The sequence below is a fragment of the Panthera uncia genome, chromosome B4, assembly GCF_023721935.1.
Source record: "Panthera uncia isolate 11264 chromosome B4, Puncia_PCG_1.0, whole genome shotgun sequence".
Lineage (NCBI taxonomy): Eukaryota > Metazoa > Chordata > Mammalia > Carnivora > Felidae > Panthera > Panthera uncia.
In genome coordinates this window covers 24,457,077-24,472,160 of record NC_064809.1, presented here as the reverse complement: position 1 = coordinate 24,472,160, position 15,084 = coordinate 24,457,077, and the positions used below count along the sequence as shown (strand labels likewise).

Here is a 15,084-nt window from a genome sequence, read left to right as displayed (position 1 = left end):
AAGTAGGCAGTTTGATATGTGGGTCTGGAATTATGGAGAGAGATGCGGGCTGAAGATATAAACTTGAGGATCATTAGAATATACAAGATAGTAAAAGTCGAGAGAAGGAAAATCAAAGGCAAATTCCTGGAAGACGTCAATGGGTTAAAAGGTGGAGGACGAGGAGAAACAAGCAAATCAGGCTGAGGTGTACAGACTAGAAAGGCAGCGGGAAAATCAGGTGAGTGAGTGATATCCTAAAAGCAACATGGAGACAGAATTTTGGAGGAGAGAGTTTTCCATTGGGTCAAATATTGCTGAAAGGTTAAATAAAATGAGATGTATGAAATTATGTTCAGATTCATTAAAGTAAAAATCAGTGGTAACCTTGAAAAAACAATTCTGGAGTAGTGAAGATTGGAAAGGGAAAATTGCTACAATGAATTCAAGAGTGGATGGGAGGGAAATCAGGATCAAAGAGTGAAGAAGGCTCTTTAAGGATTTATAGCTAAGTGGAATGATCATCATTGATCTAATTTTCTATTATTGCTGTAGTTTTCAATTCTTACATAAGGATTATGTAGTATTTTTGTAATATTTTGAAGTCTTAAAAATTGCATATATGTAACACTAGTTTTTTTTTTTTTTAATGCCAGACCAAGGTACTAAATAACTCACAAAATTATACAATGAGAAGACTCCTTAAAATTTTCTAGATATATAATATTATATAAGCTGATTACCATTTTTCTCATGCTTAGAAAGACCACAGAAAAACTAAATTTCAAGGGCAGTATTTCATGCTTGACAAAAATTATTGACCTCTAAGGGCACCTGAATGGCCCAGTCCATGAAGTATCCAACTCTTGATGTCGGCTCAGGTCATGATCTCTAGGGTCATGAGATCGAGCACTGCATCGAGCTCTGCAATGACAGCATGGAGCCTCCTTGGGATTCTCTCTCTCCCTCTCTCTCTGCCCCTCCCCCACTCATGTGTGCATGCTCTCTCGCTCTCTCTCTCTCTCTCAAAATAAACATTTTTAAAAAGTCACCTAACTCTAGGATATTTTATACTATCCAAAGTAATTAGCATATTAAAATTTTATACACAGAACTAAAAGGGGGTGAGAATGCAGAAAATATTCCTACTTTGTAAACTGAATTGTCATAAATTGCATAACATGAAGGCACTGTTGAAAAATTTGGTGTAAAAATTTGGTGTGGTGCATGTTGAAATATGTTCTCTTTAAAAAGGAAGGATAATGGCATGCAAGCAAGGTACCTTTATAAAAACGATTCACTGCATTATCAGCATTTTTGTTTATAGCACAGGGGTCATCAAGTGTTTATGTAGAATATGAGACAAGTTGCCATGTGAAACCTCTTGGCAATATTCAGATTGAGGGTCCAACATTTGAGCACTCATGCACTGGGAAACAAAACCAAAAATCTAATAACTAGCTATTTTGTTGGTAATGAAGTAGACTGCCAGTGTAGCAGGGAACTTCCTTTTGCAATTCAGTAGATATTAAAAGTATTCTAACAAAGTGTGCATAAGACATGACATCAAACCAAATGCTTTAAATATACTTTGTTAAACCATCAGTACACTGTAAACCAAATTTCATTTTTTAAAATGGTCACATACTCCATTATTTTATAGAAGTGAAAATTTACTTCCTTATTAATGGATATTTAGCCTGTGTCTGGGGCTCCTAGGTGGTTCAGTCCGGTGAGCATCCGACTATTGATATTGGCTTAGGTCATGATCTTGTGGTCGTGAGATCCGAGCCCTGTGTTGGCCTCTGCACTGTTACCATGGTGTCTGCTTATGATTCTCGCTCTCCCTCTGTCTCTGCCCCTCCCCAATGCACACATTCTCTGTCTCTTTCTCAAAATAAGTAAATAAACATTTAGGCTATCTTCAATTTTTTGATATGGGAATGCTATAATAAATATCCTTAACATATATATGTAACATATTTATGTAAGTAACCTTAAAATATCTATCCTATTTTGTATACACAATAAATGTCCTTACAGTGTGTGTGTGTGTGTGTGTGTGTGTGTGTGTGTGTGTGTGTGTGTGTGGTGTGTGTTTATAGAAGTCTTGTTTTCCTGGAGGATCCAGTCCTGGCAATGAAGCCACTGGAATAACGGGATGACCTATCTGAAAATTTTTTTCATGTTTTATCATTTATTTTTGACAGTGACAGAGACAGAGCACAAACAGGGGAGTGGCAGAGAGAGAGGGAGAGACACATAATTTGAAGCAAGCTCCAGGCTCTGAGCTGTCAGCACAGAGCTTGACGCAAGGCTCAAACTCATGAAGTGCGAGATCACAACCTGAGCCGAAGTTGGACCCTTAACCAACTAAGCTGCCCAGGTGCAACGACATATCTGAAATTTTGAAACACACTGCTAAATGACCCTTCAGAAAGGATTTACCAACTTCATCTAGCCACAGTAAATAAGAATGTCATTTTCCTCACATTTCCTAACTTTGATTATTTTTTATTTATTTTTTATTTTTTTTTTAAATGTTTTTTATTTATTTTTGAGACAGAGAGAGACACAGCATGAGCAGGGGAGGGGCAGAGAGAGAGAGAGACACAGAATCCACAGCAGGCTCCAGGCTATGAGCTGTCAGCACAGAGCCTGACGCGGGGCTCGAACTCACAGACTGTGAGATCATGACCTGAGCTGAAGTCGGCCGCTTAACCGACTGAGCCACCCAGGTGCCCCACTTTGATTATTTTTTAATAAAATATTTATCACTATGACTGCAAAAAATGGTATCTCATTATTTACATTTTTCTGATTACCACATAGGATGAAATATCTCCACGAAAAATACAAAACTTGTTCATCATGAACATTAGCTCAAACTATAAAAGTTTGTTGCATAGGAAAATAACAATTACCTACTATTTAAATATTGCTATGGCTTACCTATCAGAATCTTTATTTTCTGTTAAAGGAAATTGATGGTTATCAGTTTTTCCATTCTTTCTTTGTTGAATTAATCCAGCAGCTGCAGCATCATGTATGTTTTCTGATACTTCCATGTCACTACTTCTGTGCTTCTTTTTTTCTTCAACCTTTAATGGAACTTGATACTAAAGGTAATTGTTACTTTAGTCAATAAAAAGAAGTTTTTTCATTAATTTTATCAGTTGACAGTTTGTCATAATTTTAATTGATAAACATTTTGTGTTTAGTTTATCATTACACGTAATTATAATTTTTATAAAGTCGGCTTCATTTCTGTTTGAATAAAAAAAGCAGAATTTTCCAAAATTTCTAAAAGGGCTTAATTTTGTACTCTTATTCATATCCACACTTTGCTACCGAAAATTCCCCACCCCACCCCCACCCCATCTGACCAAGAAATACAAAGAAATAAAAAGACAAAGACAAAATTTGTCCTTTCCTATCCTTACCACCTGGGTTTTACACAACAGCCAGATTTAAAACATGTGACATTGAGGTGCTCCAAAAACAGGAAGCTTTCCTCTTTCTGCACGAAGCTATTCTTTCCCTGACTGCCTTTTATAATTCTTTTTAATTTGGATCCCAAGGTTCTCAAAAAAAGTAACAGTGTTCCCTAAAATTTACAAAGGAAGGTTTGCCACAACACAAAAGGAACAGAGTGAAAAGGATGTTAGGCTGGAATTCTGGGAAAGTAGTAATGCTCTCCGAATTTCACATTCAATAACCATAAAATTTTATAGGGAGAGGGTATAAAAGTAATTATCAACTTTAAACCCATTTTCTACTGATAATTCGAGTAAAACTAAAAAAGGTTAAATTTGTCCAAAGTTCCTGAAGTGGCATTACCTAGCATTTTATGGCACCAAAAGAGATGATACAATTCTTTAATGCTGAATCAGATAAATGACCACAAATTCATTAAATTAATAGGATACCTTAAAAGTATGACTTTGGCACAGTAAATTAATACCTTCATAGGGGATGAGAACATTAGCTACTTTTTCTTTTAAAGAAGGGTATCTCTAGATTTTGTCTATTTCTAAACTCCACACATCTCAAAACTCAGTTTTCTCCCTTGGAGTTAAATACTGAAGGTTTGCTGAAGGTTTATGCTACCTACATGGTAAAAATCATACATGTCAAAATGTGTCATACTTTATTAAACATAAAGTCAAAGTTTGACTCAACAGAAACATCTGAGAATGAGGATTAAAAAAGTGTGGAAAAAAAAGTGGTGATAATACAAATATTTGTTATTAAAACTATCTCAAAGTGGTCATGTTGAAATCTAAGTTTCAAGGTTGTGAGTAAAGCAGAGAAGACTGCATGTATTTGTGGGGAGTAAGCTTAGGACTTCCCTGAGCCTGCACTGATGGGTTAACAAGACATAAAGAATTACAAAGCCATAGGATGCTCACACCCAAGTTTGGGTAAACAAGATTAGGCAAATAAAATGAGAGAAGTGGGGCAAAGGCCCCCATACAAAGGTGTATGAGGTAAGCAAGATTAGGTATTCAGGGCAAAAATGCCCCCCAATTTAGTATTATAGCAGAAAGCTGCTTTCACAGGAAGGAAGGACCAAATTAGGTAAACAGGTAAATAGGGCTATAGGCTACAGGCTGCAGGGTAAAGATGCCCAGAGGGGAGCTAATTAGCAAAAGAAAGGTGCCTTGTGGATCCTGAAGTAGCATCTGTCTTATCCCCTAGACTAGCTAAGATAAACAGATAAGGTGCTCAGGTGGGCTGTTAACAACCATCTGCCAGGCACCAGGATTTTGTTTTATATTGACCCAAACCCCTAACACCCTATATCTTCAAACCCCCTTTCCCTCATGCCCATGAGTTCATGTTCACAGATTTACTGTCTCTTTGTGCACGTCAATCACCATGTTTGGAAGCCTTCTGATCCTAATAACAACAGAGCAAGGACCCTTAATTGGGGCTCTTGTGTTCTCCGGACATTAGCCATCTCTCCCATTTTAATCCTGCATCCCGCTGTCTTGCTAGACAAGAAAGAACCCTAGACCCAGGGTCTACTGACACATACTGAAGCAATTTTGGCTGGGAACATTTGTTTATATTCCTTCTCTTAGTTATCGCTTCCTTCCCCTTTTATTGTTTATGGAAATGCAATTTATATTTAAGCCAATAGATTAAAAAAACCTGGAGATTGTTTTTTAAGTAGTGTCTTTATGATTATTCTGGTTCATGAGGTCACATGGTACTTATATAGCTAATTAGTGTCCCAGTTCATATGCTACTTGGAAGACTGACACAGAAACTTTAAGGAAAACAAATCATAATATTTTCCTGAACTCCTATTTGTTAGATAGCAGAAATAATCTATTTCCAGACACAATTACTGATTTAGACAATTCCATTTTATACAAACTCTTTTTCTCTTAAGTGGAAAATCAGAATGGATCGAGATAATTGCTAAAAAGAAAAAACAAGAGTAACAGCAAGGGGGACCTCTATCTCTTTTGGAAGTTGAACTTTCTCTTTTTCCAAAGCCAGGAACTCTACTTGTGACATGCCTATCTCATTCTTAAACCTTTGCATATCTTGATGTAATTCTTCACTTAGATATACTTTAGATGCTGGAAAACTAGATGTTGAAGAAGAACTCACAATTTCTAATTCAGACTCAACACTTTTATAGTTATAAGTACTGTCATTATCTGCATATAATGGCTTCTGGAAAAAGTCTTGTATTGGTTTTGTTTTCTTGTGTTTGTGACAGCAGAAATATCATGCCTTTTTGTTTGAAGCACGTTTCATCACATCGGAGCAGGCAAGCCACAAACCAAAAAGGCTCTCTGAATCACTAGAGTGAGGTATATGTCCAATGTCTAATTTACAGTCGGTGGTATTTTGGTCCGTATTTTTTGCCATTTGCATGTCAAACTCTTGGCCTTCTTTCACTTTAAATGTAACTAGTGGGTTCCTTGCTTTTTTATTTTCTATATCATTATAAAAATTCTCATTGTTGTTAAAAAGATGCTCAATGTCTGGTTTGTTCTCATCTTCATAGTCTGATTTACTTTCTTTTTTTTAATATGAAATTTATTGTCAAATTGGTTTCCATACCACATCCAGTTCTCATCCCAACAGGTGCCCTCCTCAATGCCCATCACCCACCCACCCCCTCCCTCCCACCCCCCATCAACCCTCAGTGTATTCTCAGTTTCTAAGAGTCTCTTATGGTTTGGCTCTCTCCCTAAGATGTTTTTTTTTTTTTTCCTTCCCCTCCCCCATGGGCTTCTGTTAAGTTTCTCAGGATCCACAGAAGTGTGAAAACATATGGTATCTGTCTTTCTCTGTATGACTTATTTCACTTAGCATAACACTCTCCAGTTCATCCACGTTGCTACAAAAGGCCAGATTTCATTCTTTCTCATTGCCAGGTAGTATTCCATTGTGTATATAAACCACAATTTCTTTATCCATTCGTCAGCTGATGGACATTTAGGCTCTTACCATAATTTGGCGATTGTTGAAAGTACTGCTATAAACACTGGGGTACACGTGCCCCTACACATCAGCACTCCTATATCCCTTGGGTAAATTCCTAGCAGTGCTATTGCTGGGTCATGGGGTAGGTCTATTTTTAATTTTTTGAGGAACCTCCACGCTGTTTTCCAGAGTGGCGGCACCAGTTTGCATTCCCACCAACGGTGCAAGAGGGTTCTTGTTTCTCCATATCCTCCCCAGCATCTATAGTCTCCTGATTTGTTCATTTTAGCCACTCTGACTGGGGTGAGGTGATATCTCAGTGTGGTTTTGATTTGTATTTCCCTGATGATTTACTTTCATTTAAAAAAAAGCGTAGAAGATGACTGGCAAGCATATTCTGGGGACCCAGAGTATGAATGAGAGAGAATGACATTTTCAAGACTAGTCTCTTTTTGTTCAGGAAATGCCTGAAATACTATTGAGACAGACACTCCAAATGCATCTTCTTCCTCACAATCAAGTAAATTCCTAGCAGTGCTATTGCTGGGTTATAGGGCAGATCTATTTTTATTTTTTTGAGGAACATTATTTGTCCAATTAGAAGGTATTTCCTTTAAGTTGGCTCCTTCTTTAGAGTGACCATGTGGTGGTTTTTCTTCAAGATAAGTAGGAATTCTGTACTGTTAACAAATTTCACCAAACTTCTGCTTTAACTCGCTGGTAATGGGTTTTTAGCTATTTTTCCACTCTAATTTGCCTTGTTTGATCCACATTTCCTCCAAGTTTTGCATAGAAGCACGTCCTGAATATACAGATATATCATGCTCTCTATCACATTCCTTATTCATTTCTGGTTCTTGAGTCATTTTTTGCAGATGCAAAAACGGACAGTTAATTTCCTTGTTTTGATTTTCAGATGTCTTTTCTGCCGGGATACATGTTTGTAAAATAACCTTATCCTTAAGTAATCAAGTATGGACAAAGAAAAATTAGAAAATAATCAAAATTTAACTGTTAAATTTTTTAATCTATGTTTAGCTGTTTGTAACTTCCTGTAAGTCACTGGATTGTAACTTCCTGTAAGAAGTGAAAAATAACTTGCCTTAGCCTAAGACAGAAGAAAAACATGAACTCATAAACTTAATTTTGTCAGTTTTTTGAACTAAACAATTCATTACATGTTAAATCTACCAAAAAATAAATTAGATGACTTTTAATGTTGCAAACTTTAAAAACATTTTACTTTACCATCCCTTAAATAATGAGCCCTAAAGTGCATTTGAGTATTTTTTTAAAGACTAATAACTAGAGAATAGACAAACTTAAAATTATTAGCAGCCAAAATCAATTAATATCAATGAGAAAGAAAATTCAAATTGTATACTATAATGGTGGTGTAAATCAATACAGATTATCTACTTGTACCCAGCTCTGATATATTGTAATGTCCACTGAGAGTGGATAAGAAAACTGTTAATAATACTTACTGAGCTCCTATGCTGAAATAACTTAAAAACCTATTGTCTATAACCCATCCTATAAGGTGTGATTCTACAACAGGCAGTTGTGTTCATTTTATGACCCCATTCTCCGAAGTCAACTACAAAGAGACCAAAGTTGGAATATAATCTTTAATCTTGGCATTAGTGACTGGCAATATGAAACTGCACATTTTGAACCATTGAAAATAATTACTCCTTCTACATGAATCTAAGTCAGTGGTCATCATTGTTATATTGCTCATAATTTCAACTGCTTAAACATATGATTCAATATTTGATGCTACCTTCTTTATCATGTAAGGAAGTTACAATAATGGAAGAAGCAAACAAAATTCAGGAATTTTTTTTTTTGCCTCAATTCCAAGGATAAAGTTTAGCTATAAGTTACTATAAATTCTAACAATATTTTGAGTTTTGTAACTTATAAAATTTTATAAAAACTAAATACTAAGTTATAATCTATCAACTTCAAATGCTCATTCAAAAGATAATTTCAGCCGTGCAGCGTTGGTGGTATAGTGGTGAGCATAGCTGCCTTCCAAAAGATAATTTCACTTGAACTGTATCACATTATCAAAGCAAGGAAAACAATATAAAATCGGAAATTTAACGTTTTACATACCTGTGGGTGGTTATTTTCACTTCCATCAAGCCTTTCTCGCTCTTCCACTGATGTTAATTCCAAGTCTAGGTCTGCTGACAAATATATACATTTAGTTAAAATGGATTACTCAGAATGGTTAGATGAAAGCTATAACCTTCATAAAAATAGAAAATAACATTTTGTCAATTGAAAGCTTAAATTAATCTTTACCTGAATATTTACTTCTTTTTTTTTTTTAATTTTTTTCTAATGTTTATTTATTTTTGAAGGAAAGAGAGACAGAGCATGAGCAGGGGAGGGGCAGAGAAAGAGGGAGACACAGAATCCGAAATGGGCTCCAGGCTCTGAGCTGTCAGCACAGATCCTGACGTGGGGCTTGCACTCACAAACCAAGAGATCATGACCTGAGCTGAAATCGGTCGCTTAACCGACTGAGCCACCCAGATGCCCCCTGAATATTTACTTCTTTAAGAAATACTTATAATTATCTAAAACTTCAACAAACCATTTGGGAAATACTAGATGTCACCAGCTTAAATGCATACAAACATCTCAAAGATTCATTCACAAATCCATCCACCTAACATCAATGAACAAAACAATCTGAAACAAAACAAAAATTTTAAAAAACAGTAGAAACATATAAAGTCACAACAGACTTGTAACAGTACCTCTTTAATAACACACTAAGATTCAACTACAACATTATTCATGGTTTCCAAAATTACTATTACTTTTTATGCTTTTATCAGTGTATACCCTTTCTATAGGTGTATGTTCCTGATAAGTAAACATTCCTGAAACGTTTTCCTCCACTATTTGACAATTTTCTTCCCATCTTTTAGGACTCAGACTGCTTGCTATGTAGAGTCATCCTTGTTAATGGCTATCTTTCCCCAGATAAATAGGTGTCTCTTTCTCTGGGGCTACCTTAGTACTTTATAGATTTTTCTAGTGTATCTTCACCACCTGAACTGTAAATTATTTCTTTACGTATCTTCTACTTTTGCTCCTAGACTGTATGGGATAATCTCTTAAATCATCTTTGTGTCAACAGCCTTTATTTATTTTATGCAGTAATTATTTACGGAGTTCCCACTAAGTACTAAGCACCTAGGTTTAGAGAAACATGTAGGTAAAAGGTGTCAGGAATGGCTTTTCAAGAGAGAAATGACTGAGCTAAGACTCCAACATTGAGGTTAGCGAGATTCAAAGGTGTTAGAAGGCAGAAAAAGGGGAGAGCATGCAAGGCCTTAGCAAGACAGGGAGAGAAGCACATGACAGGGTAACTATTTGTCCAAAATACAGGGATCAAAGAGGAAGACATCACCAGCAGTTCAGAATGCCAGAGAAAAAAGCAGACAGTAGAAAGGTGTAAAGATGGAGAGTTAGGCAGAAGTCTAGATTATGAGAGCCTTATATATAATTTTAAGATGCCTGGACATAAATATGTTTTCAACAGTAGCTCATGGTCCTCTTTGCATTTGAGACACATCACTCTAAATACTGTGGGGAAGGATGAATTTGAATGGCATAGTAATAAAAGATGGGAGATGAATTAGAAGGCAGTAATATAAAATAAAGATGATGCACATCCAAACTAACAGAATGGTTCCAGAAATACTCAGGATATAAAATTATTAGGACCCAGCACAGACTAAATCTGTATTAAATGAATAAACACACAATCTTCAGTCCCTGGAGAACTAACTCTGTTCATAACTTTATAAAAAGGCATCAAGTAAGAAATGATCTATATGAACTGGTTTAAGCTGCTTGTATTTATTTTGTAATTTTTCTATTTCATATCCTTCTATGTGTTACAGAAGCCTGTGTAGGTGTTTTGTTTTGAAAGTCCTGCCTCTGGGATCTACCAAGCTCATGAAGAAGTAACAGCAAACAAGTCACCTGTATATTAAATAACTTTGGATTTGTAGCCTATACTCACTACTCTAGGAAAGAGCTCAAAATCTTTTGAGAATACATGTTAATTTTAGAAATCAAGAAAGAAAAGAACATAAAACTACAGAGGTGAAAAAAATATTGTACAATTTATTAGTACAGACCTGATCAAATGACTGAAAAGGGGCACTGGTACATAAAGTAGAACACACATTAGATGTCATTAATCAATAGACTGAGTATCTTAGTAGAATTAAAATTGGTTTTCCAAGGGGCGCCTGGGTGGCTCAGTCGGGTGAGCATCCGACTTCGGCTCAGGTCATGATCTCAGTCTGTGAGGTCGAGCCCCGCCCGCATCAGGCTCTGTGCTGACAGCTCAGGGCCTGGAACCTGCTTCAGATTCTGTGTCTCCCTCTCTCTCTGCCCCTCCCCTGCTCATGCTCTCTCTCTCAAAAATAAATAAAAATATTTTAAAAACATTTTTAAAGATACTATTTAAAAAAAATTGGCTTTCCATATATTATTTTTAAATAATACAGCACTCTTTAAAACCAATATTCCTTGTGAACTATTTATTCATTAAAAATAATAAAACAAGGCGACAGACTATGTGTACATAGCTGAGAAGATGATACTATGTGATAAATTCTCAGTGATTCAACTGAGAAAGCCAACACTAGAATAAAATCATAGAAAATATAGGAAGTATTTTAATATTTTGCTTGGGAAGGTGCTTTTTTTGTTACAGTGATTATAGTATGACCGATATTTGTGAATTTAGAGCTATAAAAATAAAGCTAAGAAACTATGTTTTGAGTAGTCAATCTTTGGATCTGTACCTAGTTTTTCCAACTAGTCCGAAAGTTCTAAATATAATCCTGCTACCCATTCTCCAGTGTACACTAAATGCTAGCCTAAAAGAAATTAATTTCTCCATGTCTCTTTGCTATCTGTATGTTGCTTTAGTCAAAGGAAGAATGCAAATGTATTGCTAAAAGTACTCTGGTTGTAGGTTACGTAAAAAGAATAAACACAAATTAAATTTTGCCACAAAATTATTTTCGAAAAACCACAACTATGGTGAAGCCACAAAGAGGCTGAATTCTCTATGCTTCATTACCTTCTTTGCTCTCTCTGTTTTCTGGTAACTGTGATTCACTCAGGTCATGGAGTGTACAATTACCTAACAGCAGCACAGTTCCAATATTAATCTTTTCTTTATCTATTAAGGTTATCGGTCCAGAATCTGTGGATGCTGACTGATTTTTGATCATTGGTTGTGATACAAATGTGCATTTATCATCAACCTTCAAATTCTTGGATGTTTGACAAGTCTCATTACTGAAGGTCAAACTAGTAGACTCCCAATCCGAAAAATCTGAAAACAAAGTTTCATTTATTAGAACGTAAATAGTAATACATACTTGACTAATTTGTATCAATTCTTTCCTCAGAGAAGCAGTTCCATATCCTCCTCTCCCTCTAAACACACTACTACTCCTTCAGAGCTTATTGTATTTTACATGTCCTATATTTGACATTCACATAGATAAATTTAACTAGTCTCTCATTTTTTCTTTTTAATTCTCTACCATTATATACTTTGATTCATTCAAGCAACTCTATTACATATTCTGTATCTCATAAAAGCTTTATTTATTAATAATTAAGACTGCTCAAGGTTATGAATATTTTAGTAACAAAATCTATGTCTAACCATTTATTTTATGTTTAAATATGCACTGTGTGTTCTAAAGACATGGGTTTTTAAAAAAACTTTTAATGAATGGTACTACTTTAATCACAATGAAATGGTCTTTCCTCAATGTACCAATATCATCAGAATTCAATTTTTAAGCCTTGGCTAAACATAAATTTATATGGAAACAAAAGCCTTGAGTGACATAATTGTTGCCATGTAAAAACAGGATAAGTCTCAGTCTACACTAGATCCAAAAAATAGTGCCATGAGACAGAAAATGAATATGTAACAAAAATATATATTTTTTTAAAAAAAGCAAGATTGTCTGATTTAAACCTCTTAAGACAAGTGAAAGAAAGAAAATGCAGAAGTGGAACTTAAATGTCCATTTCATCACAAAGGCCCCTTTATCATTTCACATCCATGAACCCTGTATATGGTTTAAAACAGTTCTCCAGTGTCATCTGAAAATCCCTGGAGTCCCAGATCTATCCATTCAGGCAGTCCAAGAGGTCAAAACTATTTTCACAATAATACTAAATATTATTTGACATTTCATTCTCATTTTCATATTAAGTGTACAATGGAGTCTTCTAAAGATATGATATGCAATAGTATCACAACTGAGGGTCATAGCTCTAATGGCTAACAGAATATATGACTGTGTATACCTGTATTTTAAATGTTTCAGGTTTAATTTTTAATATTGTAAATACCAACATATGCAACCCACTTAAACAGAAGTTCTTTGGAATTCCCAATAATTTTTAAATGATATAAAAGGACTATGAAGCCAAAAAGCTTCAGAATTACTGTTTTAAAAGATTGTATCTACTAAATATAAAAAATAATTACTTCCCCCATTTTTAATAATCAAAGACATCATACATACATACACACATACACAAATACACACAGTCTGCTAAGCAGAACATATTTGGCTTAAAATGTTATTTAGATAACATGAAATCAAGTTAAAACACAATGGACATGTTAACAAGTGAAGCTTTACTCTAGGTAAAGGTCAGAATTCAAACAAGCATTTTGCACACTGGAAAAATCTAAGAGTCTAATAATTAATATTAGGAATATTTAGGATTCCAAAATAAAACAAGAAACATGAACTAAAGCTTATATTTTTTAAATCTCTTTTTCCTATGCTTGTAAATATCTTTTCTTCAAACATGGATACCAACAATGACATCTACCTTATTTATGTCAAATCCTTCAACTAAATGTGCCACCAAAAAAAATTAGGAATGAGAGCATTTCAAATATTTTAGTGTACTTCTTTCCACTGTTAAATTTGTATTGTAAAATTTACCTGATCTGGATGTCTGTATATCTTTCATTCCTACTGTTTTATCAGAAAAAGAATCTTCCACTTCAACGGTAGGCTGAATGGGTATTGAAACAATATGATTAAGACATAATGTACATGTCACACAGTCTGTAGTTAAAAATTCAGGATAAAAATATAGAAGTTTTACCTTCAAGTGAGGATATTTTTCAGGAGGATCTAAAAAGCAAAAGGGACAAATAGTCAATTATATGTAAATATGAAAGCCAACTATACATTCATGCAGTTAGTACTGAGCAGAATCCTCATGCTTCGCTTTGAAAATGATTACATTAGGTTTTGGTGTTTTATTTTTGGGGGGACAGGAAGGTGGGTTAAGACAGTGACAAGACAGAAATATGAACACATTATACATACTGAAGAAAAAATAGGAATATAGGCTCCACAGAACATGCAGTTAGGATGTCAAAAGTTAAGATTATGTTTCAAATGACTAACTAAAATAGAAAAGTGCACATGTACCAATGTGAACATGCTGACTGATGTAAAGAAAAGCAATCTTGAATTAGAGGAACAATTCATGACCCTGAGAGGATAAATGTGGAAGCCGATAGCAGAATGCAACAGCATACCCTTAATGTGCAGTACAGCAAAATCATTTATACCATTATACTACAAGTATTTACCATGTTCTTCAATTTGTCCTGTAATTTAGTCAGTACACAGTTGTGATGACGGTTCAGTTGAATGCATAACTTCTTTCTCATCAGAGCAAGTGTACTGAATTGATCAGCTTGGATATATACTTGTAGAATAACAGTTAATAAAAGTATTCATTTTTGTTCATACCCATGTGGGTTACTGGTATGCCTACATTTCTTGTATCCTCTAGTTTAGCCATCTTAAAGTTTCTTGATCCACTCATGCAAGAAGGTATATAAAACACATCTAAGAAATAATGTGTAATAAGCTTTTAATATGGAAATATGATTACCAAAAGGGAAAAATAAAATTAATTGCCACAAAATTTTTAGATACCAAAAATCTTTTCTGTTTCAAAATCAGCATCATATTTACTGAAAATAACCATTTTAGCATTTAGGGAATTAACCCTATCACTTCTTTTGTTTCCAAAATTAGTTTGATTTGGTAGATCATGTAAGCCTTTAAAAAAGTCTTTTACGAAATAGCTATCATTATCATGGGGTACCTAGGTGACTCAGTCGGTGGAGCATCCGACTTCAACTCAGGTTATGATCTCATAGTTTGTGGGTTCAAGCCCCGCACTGGGCTCTGTGCTGACAGCTCAGAGCCTGGAGCCTGCTTCAGATTCTGTGTCTCCCTCCCTCTCTCTGCCCCTCCCCTGCTTGCCCTCTGTCTCACACTCAAATAAACATTAAAAAATTTTTAAAAATAGCTATCATATATTAGCTGTCTTAAAAAAATAACAGCCAATGCTTCCATATTCAAATTAATCTCATTTGAATAATGAATACCAATGCAACATGTATCTTTGATGTCTAAGAAATCTGAGGAGGATAAATGAGTGGCTAGGTTTTACCCCAATTCTAGAACTCCACTTGCTTTTAGTATTCTTTGGAGTAGCTGTGATCTAATCTTCTGATTTAGTGCACATGTACTCCAG

At 35.0% G+C, this 15,084-nt stretch overlaps 1 protein-coding gene and 1 pseudogene across 1 annotated transcript in view; both read right to left on the bottom strand.

The window, feature by feature from the left end:
• Positions 1–15,084, bottom strand: part of ANKRD26 (ankyrin repeat domain containing 26) — a 69,141-nt gene that overhangs the window by 40,452 nt on the left and 13,605 nt on the right. Inside the window, exons 6-11 of the mRNA XM_049626640.1 lie at positions 14,289–14,387; positions 13,630–13,658; positions 13,464–13,536; positions 11,558–11,815; positions 8,554–8,627; positions 2,932–3,098 (exon numbers count right to left, since the gene is read on the bottom strand). Of these exons, the coding sequence (XP_049482597.1) occupies positions 2,932–3,098; positions 8,554–8,627; positions 11,558–11,815; positions 13,464–13,536; positions 13,630–13,658; positions 14,289–14,387 (700 nt within the window). The remainder of the gene's footprint in view (positions 1–2,931; positions 3,099–8,553; positions 8,628–11,557; positions 11,816–13,463; positions 13,537–13,629; positions 13,659–14,288; positions 14,388–15,084) is intronic.
• On the bottom strand, positions 6,151–7,999 carry LOC125920029 (coiled-coil domain-containing protein 144B-like; annotated as a pseudogene).